We start from the raw sequence: 17,857 nt of genomic DNA, 5'->3' as shown, positions 1-17,857 counted from the left end.
CTTATTAGCTCAACTGTCAATTTAAAATGTACTAATAAGATCCTTTTAAAATAAAGCTGGCCAATATAGAAAGTATGGGTCTTTCCTTCCTTTCTGTTACATTAAACAATGATCATTGCTATGATGCCTGAATGATACCTAGTACTACAAAAGTACTATAAGGGGAAATATTGTTCCTCTTGCTGTTTAAAAATAAGTACCTGTGCATAATCTCTGTAGAATGAAGTCAGACGAGACTGCAGTGTTCTCAGGTACCTATTCTATTTTCTGTACTGAATAAATCAATTGCCTGTTTTGTTCGTGGCATTTTTCCTATATAATAACAATCTCCCACATTACTGAGAAAATCAGAGATAATCTGGGCCTTTGGAATCCTTAAAACACTGTCCCTTAAAAGACACTGCACTGCACTCTCAATCTCAAGTATGTCAAAGTCTTGGCTGAATATTGATGAATGGGGAGATATGTCAAATAACTGGAAGAGATGAATCTCTGGTGTTTCTTTGCCCCTCTAGAGATGAAGAAGAGTTGCAAAAATCCCTTTCGGAATTGGCAGACCCCAACTCAAAGTCCATCAAACGCATCAGCAGCAGCAGCAACCCCTTCCTGGACTTCTCACAGGATGCCAGCATTGCTATGTACAAGCACGGTCTCCTGGTGCGCAAAAGCCATGCTGAGCCAGATTGCAAAAAGAGTACGTGTTAAGAGTTGTGGCGTGAGTGTGAGTTGAGTAGAGTGTGAGTGAGAGAGAGAAGCAGGAGGGCATGGGAGGGCGCTCTATGAGGCTCCACGAAGAATCATTCCCCTTTGCCATGCTGAATTATAATAGTAGTAGTAGCAGCAGTAGTAGTAGTAGTAGTAAAGTTGGAAGGTATCTTGGAGGTCATCTAGTCCAACCCCCTGCTCAGGCAGGAAACCCTATACCATTTCGGACAAATGGCTGTCCAGTCTCTTCTTAAAAACTCCCAGTGTTGGAGCATTCACCGCTTCTGGAGGCAGGTTGTTCCACTGGTTAATTGTTCTCACTGTCGGGAAGTTTCTCCTTAGTTCTAGGTTGCTTTTCTCCTTGATTAGTTTCCACCCGTTGCTTCTTGTCCTGCCTTCAGGCGCTTTGGAAAATAGCTTGACTCCCTCTTCTTTGTGGCAGCCCCTGAGATATTGGAACACTGCTATCATGTCATTATCATGTTATTACAACATGGGATGTAAGGAAGGAGAGGCTTGTTTTACAAGAGTCAACTTTTAAGCCTGTAGTTGCTTTAAGGCAGGATTTCTTTTACTTCTTCCCTTTTTCACCCCCATGGTCATTGGGGGCCTAGGGCAGTGGTGGCAAACCTATGGCACGCGTGCCAGAGTCAGCACTCAGAGCCCTCTCTGTGGGCACACGTGCCGTTGCCCCGGCCTCGCCTCCCCCCGCGACCCCATCACCAGCCCCCCTGGAGGAGAGTCGCCCCTGAGCGTGGCCCACACGGAGCAGCGCAGACATGGCAGCCAGGCAGTGTAGACAAGACTCTGCCCTTACACCCCATCCCGCACAGTTGATGCTGCGGGACGCGGGCAGAGGGCGTGGCTGCCATGGCGCTGCTGGGCTGCCTGGGCGATCTGCAGCGGGCCCTGGAGGCGGTGAGTGGCCCTGCGGGCAGACGGGGTTGGGGCGGGGGTGGGGCCAGTTTTTGGGCACTCGGTCTCTAAAAGGTTCGCCATCACTGGCCTAGGGCCTCCTGGCATCCACTGACCTCCTTTTTCTTTAATTGCAAATTGGGATGCATAAAAAGAATAGCAGCCCTTTCTCAATGAACAGGATTCTATGTAAGATGAAAATGCGAACAGCATCCACCAGAAAGGGGAAAGAGAAGGGGGGAGAAGGAGATAAAGGAAAAAGAGAGAGGGGGAGGGAGAGAGAAATACGTTTATGAGACCCATTCCCTGATTTAAAATCTCTTCTGGATTTTAGCCACGTCTCTCCCTGGTACTTGGAAATATGGCTTTTCTGACATTTTGTGGCATTCTGTTTCCACAAATGTGATTGATATCTGCATTTCCAGTCTACAGCTTTACCTTGCATTTCTGCAGGGGCACTGCGATAAGGAAGAAGGCACTGCTAGCTCATCTTCTAAAGCAGACATGTCAAACACAAGGCCCGGGAGCAGGATGCGGCCCACGAAGTGGTTTCATGTGGCCCGTGAAGCATCCTGGGAACAGTGAGGGAACGGTCCCCGCTGCCTTGGCCCTGGCCAAAATGTACAATTTTGTGGTGGCCATCTATGCTGAAACGCATTCAGTCTTAGCTCCACAAGGCCGTCTAGAAACAGCGAGGAACCAGCCTCTGCCGTGTCGGCCCCGCCCCCTGTCCTATTTGCCAAAGTAAAATTTTACCAACTTTCTCTTTTCCTTGACAGCTCCAAGAGGAAAACGGGGATGGAAGACTTTCCATGGGATACTAAAGGGAATGATTTTGTATCTACAGAAGGTATTGCTTCTTGCTCGTTCTGTCTCTCTGTCTCTCACAAGCACACACAAACCTCCATGTCATAAAGAATGGAATCTCCTTAGTTGTATATGCCCAATTATATTATGTGAAAAGGATACACCCAACTTTCTTAAAATAGTCCTACGTTGCAATATTTCTGCTCTGGAAAAATTATAAAGATATTAAAACGCCATTCAGATCATACTGTAAAGAAAACCACTGGCGTTCTCTGAAATAAGCCTCTAATATAGGGGTAGGCCACCTTGGCTCTTTTATGACTTGTGGACTTCAACTCCCAGAATTCCTGAGCCAGCCATGCTGAGGGGAAAGGGAGAGGTTTCCAAGCTGAGCCATGGCTGGCTCAGGAATTCTGGGAGTTGAAGTCCACGAGTCATAAAAGAGCCAAGGTTGCCTACCCCTGCCCTAATAAAATGTTGGCATACATTCCCTCACTGTATTCTTTCTTTTGTTCATTCTTCAATAATTTGATTACACATGGCTGAATTATCAACGTTCAAAAGCCCTAGGATTTCGAAAATACGAGCAGCGAACTGTGCACTCCAGGACCTTAATCTGTCTTCATCTATGGAATATGGCATTTTGATTTTTAGAACTCCTGAAGCATATTTCCTGCTTCTTTAATATCAACCCTCGAATTAAAAATGGGTCTACTGAATCAGTCTGTGATAATACTTAAACTCAAAACTAATGGCCCTTGATATAGCTGTCCTCCGCTAATTTTAAAATTATCCAAATTGCTGGCTATTGCCATTTCTTGTAGTAATGATTTCCACAGGTTAATTACGGTCTGTGGGAAGAAGTGGTTATTTTGCCTCTTCTGAATCTCTTTCTAACCATTTCAAATCATTAGACTCTGGATACTATTCTTAAGATGTAGATAAAAACTTAACTTTCTCCATGCCATGCATGATTTTAGATACCTAAATTATGTCGCCAACAGTAATGTGGCTCAAAGTCGCAAACGCATATAGAAATTGTCATTTTACAATTTTTTTCTGCCAGAGTTTATGCTCTTTCATGTACTGATTAGGACAGTCAGTTTCTTGGATAGAGAGGAGTCATCTTCTTCCCCAACTGCAAAATAACATTTAAAAAAATCTTTCCTATAAGACAGTGGTTCTCAACCTGTGGGTCGGGACCCCATTTGGGGTCGATCGACCATTTCATGGGGGTCGCCAAGCAAGGCTGTCCGCCATTTTTTTTGTCCGCCATTTTTCCCCCCTTTTCCGGCGGGTGCCTTACCTCCCTTGGGCTGGGCCAGCTGGTGGTCGGCCTGCTCCGTCTCTGCCGCTTGCCAGCTACGCCTCGGCCAGCGCAGGGGGAGGAACCACGCATGCGCGGCGCTCCCGGGCAGGGAAAGTCCTCGACTTACGACCGGTTTAGTCCTCGACTTACGACCGGTTAGGGTCGCGGCATTAAAAAGGTTGAGAACCACTGCTTTAAGAGCAATAACCAGTTTTCATTTTACGCACTGACATACCTTGTTTTTTTTCCCTCTCTCTGATCTCTTTTCAAATTTTTCCTTTCGATTTGCAGGACCACTTTATACAAAATATCTGCTTTAAAAAATTTGAGTATTTGAGCGCTGGTGTCTGACCTAGAAAGCAGCTGTGTAGGGCAACAACTCTTCATTCTGGAGACATTTTGCGAATTAAACAATTGTCACCCATACTCCTTTTCAGCTGTCTTTAAAAAAGGCATGAGAGAGTCTTGCAGTTGACTGTAGGACTATGCTACAATTCAAATAGTCCTCACTTACTGACCTCAATTGCTATGCAGCGTTGCATGCAATGTAACTGATTTATATCAATTCTGACTGGGTTATTAAGCAAATCACTGTGGACTGTGAACTGCAGTGTCACATGACTACAACTTGCTCCCATCTTCCCCATTGACTTTGCTTGCAAATGAAGATTATGTGACTGCAAGATGCTATGACTATTATAAATATGCACTAGTTGCCAAGTGCCCTAATCATGAGCTTGTGATCGTGGGACCTTGCAATGGCCACAACTTCAAGGACTAATTGTAACTCTCCTTGATCAGTGCCGTCGTAACTTCAAACTGTTGCTGAATACGTGGTCAGTAAGTGAGGATTAACAGTATAATTGCCTACGTCAGTGCCATGGCAGGGAAAATAAGGATAAACAATAGTGAGGTATACTAAGTGCTTGACCTTATAGAACTGCAATTTTTTAGAATTTGTGAAGAAGTATATCTTATTTTAAAAGATAAATCAGGAAGAAAAACTTGCACGCCTTTGAAATGACAGGATGAGGTTATATCATCATTTTTAGCCATTGCCTATCCACTGCAGGATGAAGGCCTCTTCTGCATGTCTTTTTTTTTTTCCTTTTGGAAAGGATATATACAGCATGTTAAAATGATAAGCTTGGTTTGTACAATTTCTTCTTTAACTTCTGAAGCTTTAAGAGTGGAGAATTGCTGACATTTTGCCAGTGGAAGGGCTTGCTGGAGTTCGTAGAAAATAACCGAAAGCAACAACAGGTCCAATAAAGGAAAGTAACATAACAGATATCTGTCCTTTACTGCATTTCAGGAGGAATATAAACCTGGCCACGCCCTGGCTGAGGAAGATCTAAAAAACGCCATCAGTATCCATCATTCACTGGCCACCCAAGCATCGGATTACAACAAGAGACCCAACGTTTTCTATCTCAGGACAGCTGACTGGAGAGTCTTCCTCTTCCAAGCCCAGTAAGCAGGAGAGCACAGAATGTAAATTAGATGCTTCTAATGGGGGAAGGGGATTGATTTATCAGATCAATTTTATTTATTGGAAGGAAAGTTCTAGAAGTAACATTGGAAATTTTACTTATTGTATTATTAGAAGGATCTACTGTTTGCTTAGGCAGCACACAATAGGTCAGTGGTGGCGAACCTATGCAGAGGCGGCACTCAGAGCCCTCTCTGTGGGCACACGTGCCGTCACCCCAGCCCCGCCTCCTCCCATGACCCCCTCCTCACCGTCCCCCCCAGAGGAGAGTCGCCCCCGGGCACGGCCCATGCAAAGCAGCGCAGCCAAGCACATGGTAGCCGGGCAACGGGGACAAGACTCTGCCCTTGCGCCCCGTCACACGCAGATGATGCTGTGGGGCACGGGCGAAGGGCGTGGCCATGGCGCTGCTGGGCCGCTTGGGTGATCTGTGGCAGGCCATGTAGGTGGTGGGTGGCCCAGCGGGCAGAGTGGAGCAGGGACGGGGGTAGGGGGCAGGTTTTGGGCACTCGGTCTCTAAAAGGTTCGCCATCACTGCAATAGGTAATATCAGACAAAAACAAAAAAAGAGCTAAGCTTTGTCTATCATTGAATGCAGCCTTCCGTATTGTTCCTTCCCTTTCTGACTGTTCCAAACAAAGAAAGATTTTAAAGAAGCACTGCATCTCTTCAATATTCCTTAAAATTCCAGGTTTAAGAGAAAAAAAAACTATATAAAGCTTCACATTCAGACTCAGGGCCGTATGGAATATTACCATTTTCCCTAGATCACTGCAACAATAGCCAAAAAAACTCTGTGCAGTAGCAGCACATTTAGCATAAAATACATTACTTTGCCACCTTTTACACACGCTGGGATATTTTGTGGATTTGGGTTTTTCTTCCCCTTTGTTTAGCATCATTTTAAAGGTTTTTAGATTTTATTTTTTAAACATACAGCCTTCAAGAATTACAAAGTGCATGGTAAGAGGTTGGGATTGTTTTATGGGTTTCAGCAGAGGACTTGGGATGTCTTTTGTGTACAGTTATGAGAGCAAGTTATTTTTTGAACGAAACAATTTTGGCAAGCTTTCTTGGCCCATGATATCATTTAGAGAATGATACCTCTTTTACATCGTACTCCAGGAACACAGAACAGATGAATTCCTGGATCACACGGATTAATATGGTAACAGCCATGTTCTCCGCACCACCATTTCCAGCTGCCATTGGATCCCAAAAGAAATTCACTCGGCCATTACTGCCCAGTTCTTCCACAAGACTATCACAAGTAAGTGGGTCATCTTTATTGTTAGCGATTCTAGTATTATTCTGGAAGAAGAACTAGAGAAAAATTAAATGCGGTTAAGACAATAAGTTTCTAATGCAAAAAAGGGCTGAGAGAAATAATGAAACTTCCAGAGCTGAATAAACTGTCCTGAAATTGGCAAGCAGGAGTTGTGTGTCCATGTATCTGTGCAAAAATTTAGATTCAAAGAACTGATAAAATTGGTAACATTACCACAAAGGGAAAAATGAAAACAAGTTGTGAATGCCAGTTGGGGCTGATTTGCTACTAGGAGGTCCTACAATAGAGACCAAGCAACTTTTTTCCTCCATTCTTCACAGGAAGAGCAACTGAAGAGTCATGAAATCAAATTTAAAGCCATGGCAGCAGAACTTTTGGAGCATCGTTCCTCCCTTCCTGAAAAGAAGGTGAAAGGCAAGGAATATGAGGAACTGAAGCAGAAAGAGGAGTATCTGATATTTGAAGTAAGTAGGAAGAGCCAGATCTGTTTCCAAACAGAACTTGCAAAGCAATGTTGGAGATGGTAGCAGAAGGTTCTCAAAAAAGAATGGTAGGGAAAATGTTTTCATTTGAGTAGCCCTTCTATCAGGACTGATCTAAGGTTACCATTAGTAATTTGCTNCTTATTAGCTCAACTGTCAATTTAAAATGTACTAATAAGATCCTTTTAAAATAAAGCTGGCCAATATAGAAAGTATGGGTCTTTCCTTCCTTTCTGTTACATTAAACAATGATCATTGCTATGATGCCTGAATGATACCTAGTACTACAAAAGTACTATAAGGGGAAATATTGTTCCTCTTGCTGTTTAAAAATAAGTATCTGTGCATAATCTCTGTAGAATGAAGTCAGACGAGACTGCAGTGTTCTCAGGCACCTATTCTATTTTCTGTACTGAATAAATCAATTGCCTGTTTTGTTCGTGGCATTTTTCCTATATAATAATAATCTCCCACATTATTGAGAAAATCAGAGATAATCTGGGCCTTTGGAATCCTTAAAACACTGTCCCTTAAAAGACACTGCACTGAACAGGTTTTTAGGCATGTGCTTCTCAATCTCAAGTATGTCAAAGTCTTGGCTGAATATTGATGAATGGGGAGATATGGCAAATAACTGGAAGAGATGAATCTCTGGTGTTTCTTTGCCCCTCTAGAGATGAAGAAGAGTTGCGAAAATCCCTTTCGGAATTGGCAGACCCCAACTCAAAGTCCATCAAACGCATCAGCAGCAGCAGCAACCCCTTCCTGGACTTCTCACAGGATGCCAGCATTGCTATGTACAAGCACGGTCTCCTGGTGCGCAAAAGCCATGCTGAGCCAGATTGCAAAAAGAGTACGTGTTAAGAGTTGTGGCGTGAGTGTGAGTTGAGTAGAGTGTGAGTGAGAGAAGCAGGACGGCATGGGAGGGCGCTCTATGAGGCTCCACGAAGGATCATTCCCCTTTGCCATGCTGAATTGTAGTAGTAGTAGTAGTAGTAGTAGTAGTAGTAGTAAAGTTGGAAGGGACCTTGGAGGTCATCTAGTCCAACCCCCTGCTCAGGCAGGAAACCCTACATCATTTCGGACAAATGGCTGTCCAGTCTCTTCTTAAAAACTTCCAGTGTTGGAGCATTCACCGCTTCTGGAGGCAGGTTGTTCCACTGGTTAATTGTTCTCACTGTCAGGAAGTTTCTCCTTAGTTCTACAGTAGGTTGCTTCTCTCCTTGATTAGTTTCCACCCGTTGCTTCTTGTCCTGCCTTCAGGCGCTTTGGAAAATAGCTTGACTCCCTCTTCTTTGTGGCAGCCCCTGAGATATTGGAACACTGCTATCATGTCATTATCATGTTATTACAACTTGGGATGTAAGGAAGGAGAGGCTTATTTTACAAGGGTCAACTTTTAAGCCTGTAGTTGCTTTAAGACAGGATTTCTTTTACTTCTTCCTTTTTCGCCCCCATGGTCATTGGGGGTCTAGGGCAGTGGTGGCGAACCTATGGCACGCGTGCCAGAGTCAGCACTCGGAGCCTTCTCTGTGGGCACACGTGCCGTTGCCCCAGCCTTGCCTCCCCCCACAACCCCCTCACCAGCCCCCCTGGAGGAGAGTCGCCCCTGAGCGTGGCCCACACGGAGCAGCACAGCCAAGGACATGGCAGCCAGGCAGCGTACACAATACTCTGCCCTTACGCCCCATCCTGCACAGTTGATGCTGCGGGATGTGGGCAGAAGGTGTGGCCGCCATGGCGCTGCTGGGCTGCCCGGGCGATCTGCAGCGGGCCCTGGAGGCGGTGAGTGGCCCTGCGGGCAGATGGGGTGGGGGCAGGGCAGGGGGTGGAGCGGGGGTGGGGCCAGTTTTTGGGCACTCGGTCTCTAAAAGGTTCGCCATCACTGGCCTAGGGCCTCCTGGCATCCACTGACCTCCTTTTTCTTTAATTGCAAATTGGGATGCATAAAAAGAATAGCAGCCCTTTCTCAATGAACAGGATTCTATGTAAGATGAAAATGCGGACAGCATCCACAGAAAGGGGAAAGAGAAGAGGGAGAAGGAGACAAAGAAAACCATAAAGGAAAAAGAGAGAGGGAGAGAGAAATACGTTTATGAGACCCATTCCCTGATTTAAAATCTCTTCTGGATTTTAGCCACGTCTCTCTGCCTGGTACTTGGAAATATGGCTTTTCTGACATTTTGTGGCATTCTGTTTCCACAAATATGATTGACGTCTGCATTTCCAGTCTACAGCTTTACCTTGCATTTCTGCAGGGGCACTGCGATAAGGAAGAAGGCACTGCTAGCTCATCTTCTAAAGCAGACATGTCAAACACAAGGCCCGGGAGCCGGATGCGGCCCACGAAGTGGTTTCATGTGGCCCGCGAAGCATCCTGGGAACAGTGAGGGAATGGTCCCCGCTGCCTTGGCCCTGGCCAAAATGTACAATTTTGTGGTGGCCATCTATGCTGAAACGCATTCAGTCTTAGCTCCACAAGGCCGTCTAGAAACAGCGAGGAACCAGCCCCTGCCGTGTCGGCCCCGCCCCCTGTCCTATTTGCCAAAGTAAAATTTTACCAACTTTCTCTTTTCCTTGACAGCTCCAAGAGGAAAACGGGGATGGAAGACTTTCCATGGGATACTAAAGGGAATGATTTTGTATCTACAGAAGGTATTGCTTCTTGCTCGTTCTGTCTCTCTGTCTCTCACAAGCACACACAAACCTCCATGTCATAAAGAATGGAATCTCCTTAGTTGTATATGCCCAATTATATTATGTGAAAAGGATACACCCAACTTTCTTAAAATAGTCCTACGTTGCAATATTTCTGCTCTGGAAAAATTATAAAGATATTAAAACGCCATTCAGATCATACTGTAAAGAAATCCACTGGCGTTCTCTGAAATAAGCCTCTAATATAGGGGTAGGCCACCTTGGCTCTTTTATGACTTGTGGACTTCAACTCCCAGAATTCCTGAGCCAGCCATGCTGAGGGGAAAGGGAGAGGTTTCCAAGCTGAGCCATGGCTGGCTCAGGAATTCTGGGAGTTGAAGTCCACGAGTCATAAAAGAGCCAAGGTTGCCTACCCCTGCCCTAATAAAATGTTGGCATACATTCCCTCCCTGTATTCTTTCTTTTGTTCATTCTTCAATAATTTGATTACACATGGCTGAATTATCAACGTTCAAAAGCCCTAGGATTTCGAAAATATGAGCAGCGAACTGTGCACTCCAGGACCTTAATCTGTCTTCATCTATGGAATATGGCATTTTGATTTTTAGAACTCCTGAAGCATATTTCCTGCTTCTTTAATATCAACCCTCGAATTAAAAATGGGTCTACTGAATCAGTCTGTGATAATACATAAACTCAAAACTAATTGCCCTTGATATAGCTGTCCTCCGCTAATTTTAAAATTATCCAAATTGCTGGCTATTGCCATTTCTTGTAGTAATGATTTCCACAGGTTAATTATGGTCTGTGGGAAGAAGTGGTTATTTTGCCTCTTCTGAATCTCTTTCTAACCATTTCAAATCATTAGACTCTGGATACTATTCTTAAGATGTAGATAAAAACTTAACTTTCTCCATGCCATGCATGATTTTAGATACCTAAATTATGTCGCCAACAGTAATGTGGCTCAAAGTCGCAAATGCATATAGAAATTGTCATTTTACAATTTTTTTCTGCCAGAGTTTATGCTCTTTCATGTACTGATTAGGACAGTCAGTTTCTTGGATAGAGAGGAGTCATCTTCTTCCACAACTGCAAAATAACATTTAAAAAAATCTTTCCTATAAGACAGTGGTTCTCAACCTGTGGGTCGGGACCCCATTTGGGGTCGATCGACCATTTCATGGGGGTCGCCAAGCAAGGTTGTCCGCCATTTTTTTTGTCCGCCATTTTTTCCCCCTTTTCCGGCGGGTGCCTTACCTCCCTTGGGCTGGGCCAGCTGGTGGTCGGCCTGCTCCGTCTCTGCCGCTTGCCAGCTACGCCTCGGCCAGCGCAGGGGGAGGAACCACGCATGCGCGGCGCTCCCGGGCAGGGAAAGTCCTCGACTTACGACCGGTTTAGTCCTCGACTTACGACCGGTTGGGGTCGCGGCATTAAAAAGGTTGAGAACCACTGCTATAAGAGCAATAACCAGTTTTCATTTTACGCACTGACATACCTTGTTTTTTTTCCCTGTCTCTGATCTCTTTTCAAATTTTTCCCTTTCAATTTGCAGGGCCACTTTATACAAAATATCTGCTTTAAAAAATTTGAGTATTTGAGCGCTGGTGTCTGACCTAGAAAGCAGCTGCGTAGGGCAACAACTCTTCATTCTGGAGACATTTTGCGAATTAAACAATTATCACCCATACTCCTTTTCAGCTGTCTTTAAAAAGGCATGAGAGAGTCTTGCAGTTGACTGTAGGACTATGCTACAATTCAAATAGTCCTCACTTACTGACCTCAATTGCTATGCAGCGTTGCATGCAATGTAACTGATTTATATCAATTCTGACTGTGGGTTATTAAGCAAATCACTGTGGACTGTGAACTGCAGTGTCACATGACTACAACTTGCTCCCATCTTCCCCATTGACTTTGCTTGCAAATGAAGATGATGTGACTGCAAGATGCTATGACTGTTGTAAATATGCACTAGTTGCCAAGTGCCCTAATCATGAGCTTGTGATCGTGGGACCTTGCAATGGCCACAACTTCAAGGACTAATTGTAACTCTCCTTGATCAGTGCCGTCGTAACTTCAAACTGTTGCTGAATAAGTGGTCAGTAAGTGAGGATTAACAATATAATTGCCTACGTCAGTGCCATGGCAGGGAAAATAAGGATAAACAATAGTGAGGTATACTAAGTGCTTGACCTTATAGAACTGCAATTTTTTAGAATTTGTGAAGAAGTATATCTTATTTTAAAAGATAAATCAGGAAGAAAAACTTGCACGCCTTTGAAATGACAGGATGAGGTTATATCATCATTTTTAGCCATTGCCTGTCCACTGCAGGATGACGGCCTCTTCTGCATGTCTTTTTTTTTTTCCTTTTGGAAAGGATATATACAGCATGTTAAAATGATATGCTTGGTTTGTACAATTTTTTCTTTAACTTCTGAAGTTTAAGAGTGGAGAATTGCTGACATTTTGCCAGTGGAAGGGCTTGCTGGAGTTCGTAGAAAATAACCGAAAGCAACAACAGGTCCAATAAAGGAAAGTAACATAACAGATATCTGTCCTTTACTGCATTTCAGGAGGAATATAAACCTGGCCACGCCCTGGCTGAGGAAGATCTAAAAAACGCCATCAGTATCCATCATTCACTGGCCACCCAAGCATCGGATTACAACAAGAGACCCAACGTTTTCTATCTCAGGACAGCTGACTGGAGAGTCTTCCTCTTCCAAGCCCAGTAAGCAGGAGAGCACAGAATGTAAATTAGATGCTTCTAATGGGGGAAGGGGATTGATTTATCAGATCAATTTTATTTATTGGAAGGAAAGTTCTAGAAGTAAAATTGGAAATTTTACTTATTGTATTATTAGAAGGATCTATTGTTTGCTTAGGCAGCACACAATAGTCAGTGGTGGCGAACCTATGTAGAGGCGGCACTCAGAGTCCTCTCTGTGGGCACACGTGCCGTCACCCCAGCCCCGCCTCCTCCCATGACCCCCTCCTCACCAGCAGTCCCCCCAGAGGAGAGTCGCCCCCGGGCACAGCCCACGCAAAGCAGCGCAGCCAAGCACATGGTAGCCGGGCAACGGGGACAAGACTCTGCCCTTATGCCCCATCACACGCAGATGATGCTGTGGGGCACGGGCGGAGGGCATGGCCATGGCGCTGCTGGGCCGCTTGGGTGATGTGTGGCAGGCCGTGTAGGTGGTGGGTGGCCCAGTGGGCAGAGTGGGGCAGGGACGGGGGTGGGGGGCAGGTTTTGGGCACTCGGTCTCTAAAAGGTTTGCTATCACTGCAATAGGTAATATCAGACAAAAAACAAATAGAGCTAAGCTTTGTCTATCATTGAATGCAGCCTTACGTATTGTTCCTTCCCTTTCTGACTGTTCCAAACAAAGAAAGATTTTAAAGAAGCACTGCATCTCTTCAATATTCCTTAAAATTCCAGGTTTAAGAGAAAAAAAAACTATATAAAGCTTCACATTCAGACTCAGGGCCGTATGGAATATTACCATTTTCCCTAGATCACTGCAACAATAGCCAAAAAAACTCTGTGCAGTAGCAGCACATTTAGCATAAAATACATTACTTTGCCACCTTTTACACACACTGGGATATTTTGTGGATTTTGGTCTTTCTTCCCCTTTGCTTAGCATCATTTTAAAGGTTTTTAGATTTTATTTTTAAACATACAGCCTTCAAGAATTACAAAGTGCATGGTAAGAGGTTGGGATTGTTTTATGGGTTTCAGCAGAGGACTTGGGATGTCTTTTGTACAGTTATGAGAGCAAGTTATTTTTTGAACGAAACAATTTTGGCAAGCTTTCTTGGCCCATGATATCATTTAGAGAATGATACCTCTTTTACATCGTACTCCAGGAACACAGAACAGATGAATTCCTGGATCACACGGATTAATATGGTAACAGCCATGTTCTCCGCACCGCCATTTCCAGCTGCCATTGGATCCCAAAAGAAATTCACTCGGCCATTACTGCCCAGTTCTTCCACAAGACTATCACAAGTAAGTGGGTCATCTTTATTGTTTAGCGATTCTAGTATTATTCTGGAAGAAGAACTAGAGAAAAATTAAATGGGGTTAAGATAGTAAGTTTCTAATGCAAAAAAGGGCTGAGAGAAATAATGAAACTTCCAGAGCTGAATAAACTGTCCTGAAATTGGCAAGCAGGAGTTGTGTGTCCATGTATCTGTGCAAAAATTTAGATTCAAAGAGCTGATAAAATTGGTAACATTACCACAAAGGGAAAAATGAAAACAAGTTGTGAATGCCAGTTGGGGCTGATTTGCTACTAGGAGGTCCTACAATAGAGACCAAGCAACTTTTGTCCTCCATTCTTCATAGGAAGAGCAACTGAAGAGTCATGAAATCAAATTTAAAGCCATGGCAGCAGAACTTTTGGAGCATCGTTCCTCCCTTCCTGAAAAGAAGGTGAAAGGCAAGGAGTATGAGGAACTGAAGCAGAAAGAGGAGTATCTGATATTTGAAGTAAGTAGGAAGAGCCAGATCTGTTTCCAAACAGAACTTGCAAAGCAATGTTGGAGATGGTAGCAGAAGGTTCTCAAAAAAGAATGGTAGGGAAAATGTTTTCATTTGAGTAGCCCTTCTATCAGGACTGATCTAAGGTTACCATTAGTAATTTGCTGAAGCCAAAGGTATTTGGAGAAAGCAGTTGGTGAATGCTGCCCTCTTGGATCTAGAATAGGGGTGTCAAACTCACAACATCACGTGATGTGTCGTGACTTGTCGTGCCTTTTTTCCATTGCCGGCAATGGGGTGGGCGCAGTTTTGGCATGACGCATCCGGCCCACGGACCGGCAGTTTGACACCCCTGATTTAGAAGGTCACAATTCCTTCATAAATGCTTGCAGGAAGTCTTGAAGCAAAACTTGAAGGCAATACTTTTCCTATTGTTTGCTCTCCAGCCCACTGCTATTCTAGAGTACTAGCTCTACATATGGAGGTGTCCTTTGGCTGTTTTAGAAGATAACATTAGGCCATCCAAATTCCCATGAGTCTCAGTTACTGTGGCCAAAGTTAGGGGATAACCGAGTTGCTGTAAGGACCTGCCTCAATCCCTCTTCCCAAGAAAGCAGAACTCCTGGAATAGCTTCATCCCAAAAGGAACTTTTATTAGAGAAGTTGACAGCAGGCATAGAAGGCAGGATCTGAGGGTTTCCCGTGTGAATCGATAGGTTAAAAGAGCAACTGGCAAACCCCACCCCAATCATCCATCTGATCAGTTCAAATGAGCCAATCTCCAGGTGTGAACCTGCTGTGGGAACGGGGTTGATAAGACGCCATTCCCAAGGTTGTTAGGCTGTTAGGTCTTCACGGCTGTTCTTCCACAGTTAGAGATAAGGCAGATGGCCAGAGGCACATTCCATTCTCACCCCAGGCTGGCATCGAGGAAAATAGATCAAAGAACGGGCAGATAGAGGAAAGCGGAGAGGATACATTGTAGCACACATAGCTTCCCCCCTCCCCCTAGGAGTATGGCAGAACCCGCAGGAAGATAGAATAAGGAAATCACCCCCCTCCCAATAACTGGGTTCTGACAGTTGCAGTCTAACAGTAGATGGAGAACTACAGATACAGTAGCCACATTTTGGCTCATGTCCTGCATAAATTTACTTAATAATCCTTAATAACCAGCCCACTATGAATAAACCATGTGGGAATTGTTTATTCTGTTCATTCTACATATAAACACTTTCTTTGGTTTTCATGATCCCGCAGTAGCTGGATTCTGGCTAATAAATCAGATTTTAGTCTTGTTGAAAATCAGTGGGTTAATGGAATAATTAACTTCCTTTTGTTGATTTCATGGGAATAAGATACGATTTTAGGATTTAAAGCAACACATTTACGAGTGGATTTGTATCCTCCAGATATTTTGCATTTCAGTTCCCATAATCTGAAATCGGCACGGCCAGCGGTCAGACATTATCGTAGTTGTAGTCCAAAACATCCAGAGGTCACCATGTTACTTTCAGTGCCTATGTTACTCCTAGAACAGAGTTCCCCAACCTTTTCAGGTTGGTGGCCTATAGCAGGGGGAGGGGGGGAAAGAAGGGATGGTTTTGTGGGAGGGCTAAATGCATGCACGCGTGTGCGCATGAACACCCATTGCTCACGCAAGTGGGGCCACAAGCACCTGTAATACTTGAAGCGATGCTCACGTTGAGTGGGACTGTGCACGCACACACTGGCATCTTATTCAGATTAGTTATTTATGTGTTACTCCTGCACCAAACCTGTTACTTCTTGCTTTCTGCAGAAATTACGCTATGGCATTTATGCTACGCTAATGCGCACCAAGTTGAAGACCGGCTCTGAGGATCTGGCAGCTTTGGAAGCCACCCTGTTTGTTACAGTCGGCAGCTCAGAAGACAGCTACAAGGAGTCCCAGTCCAGCCTTTCCCTGAACCAGGAGACAGCTGGCACAGGTTCCAAGATAAAACGTAACAATCAGTAAGCAAGTAGTAAACAGCAAAGATGATAGATGGTCACTCTTGGCAAAGAAAATGGCATTTCTGTCCTAGAAATTTGCAAATTGTCATTGCTCATGGTCAAGAGTCATATAAGGGAAGACATTATCAATGGGGCCCAATTCTGTATCAACCTCACCAGTGGAAAGACACATTAGGACTGCCGTCCTACATTATACGGCCTTCCCAGTATAATCAGACTATAGCTTATGGGCGAAAAGTACTAAACTCCACAGTTAAGTAACAGTTCTGCATTCTTACATCAGCGTTTCGCTATGCCAACTTTTTCTATCTCTTTGCAAAACCAAGAATAAGAGAGTGGAAGAAAGAAGACTGCTTCCCTTCCTTTTCTTACAATTTTTGTGATCTATTTTACAGTTTTTAGTACCTGAATAACGCTGAATCACATTGGAGTAAAAAAAAAAAAAAAGAGTAATTTTGGCATGCATAAGATAGACATTAAGTTCAATAGTACTTCTACACAGGAGTTTTGGGGGCAGAGGTTTCTTCCTTTCCCTTGCAGATACAAGGCTGTACTGTCAGCCTGCAGGAGCAACTTCTTCAAGGAAGCCCAATTCTTTCACCACCAGCAGCTCCCTCGCAGTGGCTCAGTTATTTCCTCGTCAGCACAACCTGGATCATGACTTATCCTGATCATTGTTCGCCTCTTACAAAACTGGGCAGAGGTTGCATCTGCTTCAAAGAAACTATCACTAATAGGTAAAATCAGGGATAGCAGCTATCTCCCATTCTCCTCTTCCACAGTAGAACCACCATAGCGGGCCTGCTGGTCTTAGGCGCCTAATTAGGTTCTGCAGTAATTTATGAACTTGAATAACCAGCACAAAATCTATTGATTATGTAGTACAAAGAAACTGGCCATTCTATTGCCTGAGCCTGGTGGGGGCATATTCAGAGAGATGGAAGGGGGTGGGGAATTCCAGATGTCCAGGAACGTTCCCAACTCCCAAACCCGTGGTTGTGTAGGTGGTATGGTCCTAACACTTGTATAGATAACCTGGTCCCTTAACTTACAATCTCAAAAAGCTTTAAGGCATGACTCAAAAGCTTGATGATAATGTTATGTATGCAGTGGAAGATAAAAGGACCCAGCTGATCATTGGGGAGTACATGAAATTCTGGAGATGTGGAATAACAGGCTACTTATATGGTGGGAACATTGTACGGTAATACTTGAGAGACAAACACCACTTCCAGAGATCCGATACTGAATCTCTAAATATGTCAGATTTCTTCTGTTCTATGCGGACTGTAAAAAAAAAACCACAATTGTACAGTTTCTTCTTCAGTTACTGAAGTAAACCAGCTCAAGCATCTACAGTTCTCCTTCAAACTCTTTCTGTATTACAGAAACAGGATAAAGAATGTGTCATTTTGAGTGCCATAAATCAGGATCCACAGCTTTAGTTGCCTGGTTCAAACACAGATAACCGACCAGCCCAATATAAATGAGTGGAAAGCACCCTATTTTTCTCAACAATCTTTCAGATGTTGGAGAGAAGCCTGTCTAACATGCTGAATTGTACAGATGCACACAAGCGTTTGTTCTGAAATGGCCATTAAGAAAAACCACCCTACTAATCCCCCAAAGTTTGCTGGTTCCTAGGAAACGATCTCCCATTCCTTGTCAAAGTTCCAGCAATGTAACCCAGGAATTAGGTGTTTTTCAC

General features: G+C 44.1%; 1 protein-coding gene across 1 annotated transcript in view; it reads left to right on the top strand.

The window, feature by feature from the left end:
* PSD (pleckstrin and Sec7 domain containing) overlaps nt 1–17,357 on the top strand; it is a 73,923-nt gene extending 56,566 nt beyond the window's left edge. Inside the window, 7 exon segments of the mRNA XM_029285720.1 lie at nt 7,673–7,851; nt 9,583–9,653; nt 12,236–12,393; nt 13,536–13,680; nt 14,020–14,163; nt 15,956–16,153; nt 17,235–17,357. Of these exon segments, the coding sequence (XP_029141553.1) occupies nt 7,673–7,851; nt 9,583–9,653; nt 12,236–12,393; nt 13,536–13,680; nt 14,020–14,163; nt 15,956–16,153; nt 17,235–17,357 (1,018 nt within the window).
* Nucleotides 17,358–17,857: the final 500 nt, after the last annotated feature.

The sequence above is a fragment of the Protobothrops mucrosquamatus genome, unplaced genomic scaffold (assembly GCF_001527695.2).
Source record: "Protobothrops mucrosquamatus isolate PMUCROS unplaced genomic scaffold, P.Mucros_1.0 scaffold2116, whole genome shotgun sequence".
Classification (NCBI taxonomy): domain Eukaryota; kingdom Metazoa; phylum Chordata; class Lepidosauria; order Squamata; family Viperidae; genus Protobothrops; species Protobothrops mucrosquamatus.
Note: the sequence above shows the minus strand (reverse complement) of the source record. Positions and strands in the feature narration are given on the sequence as shown.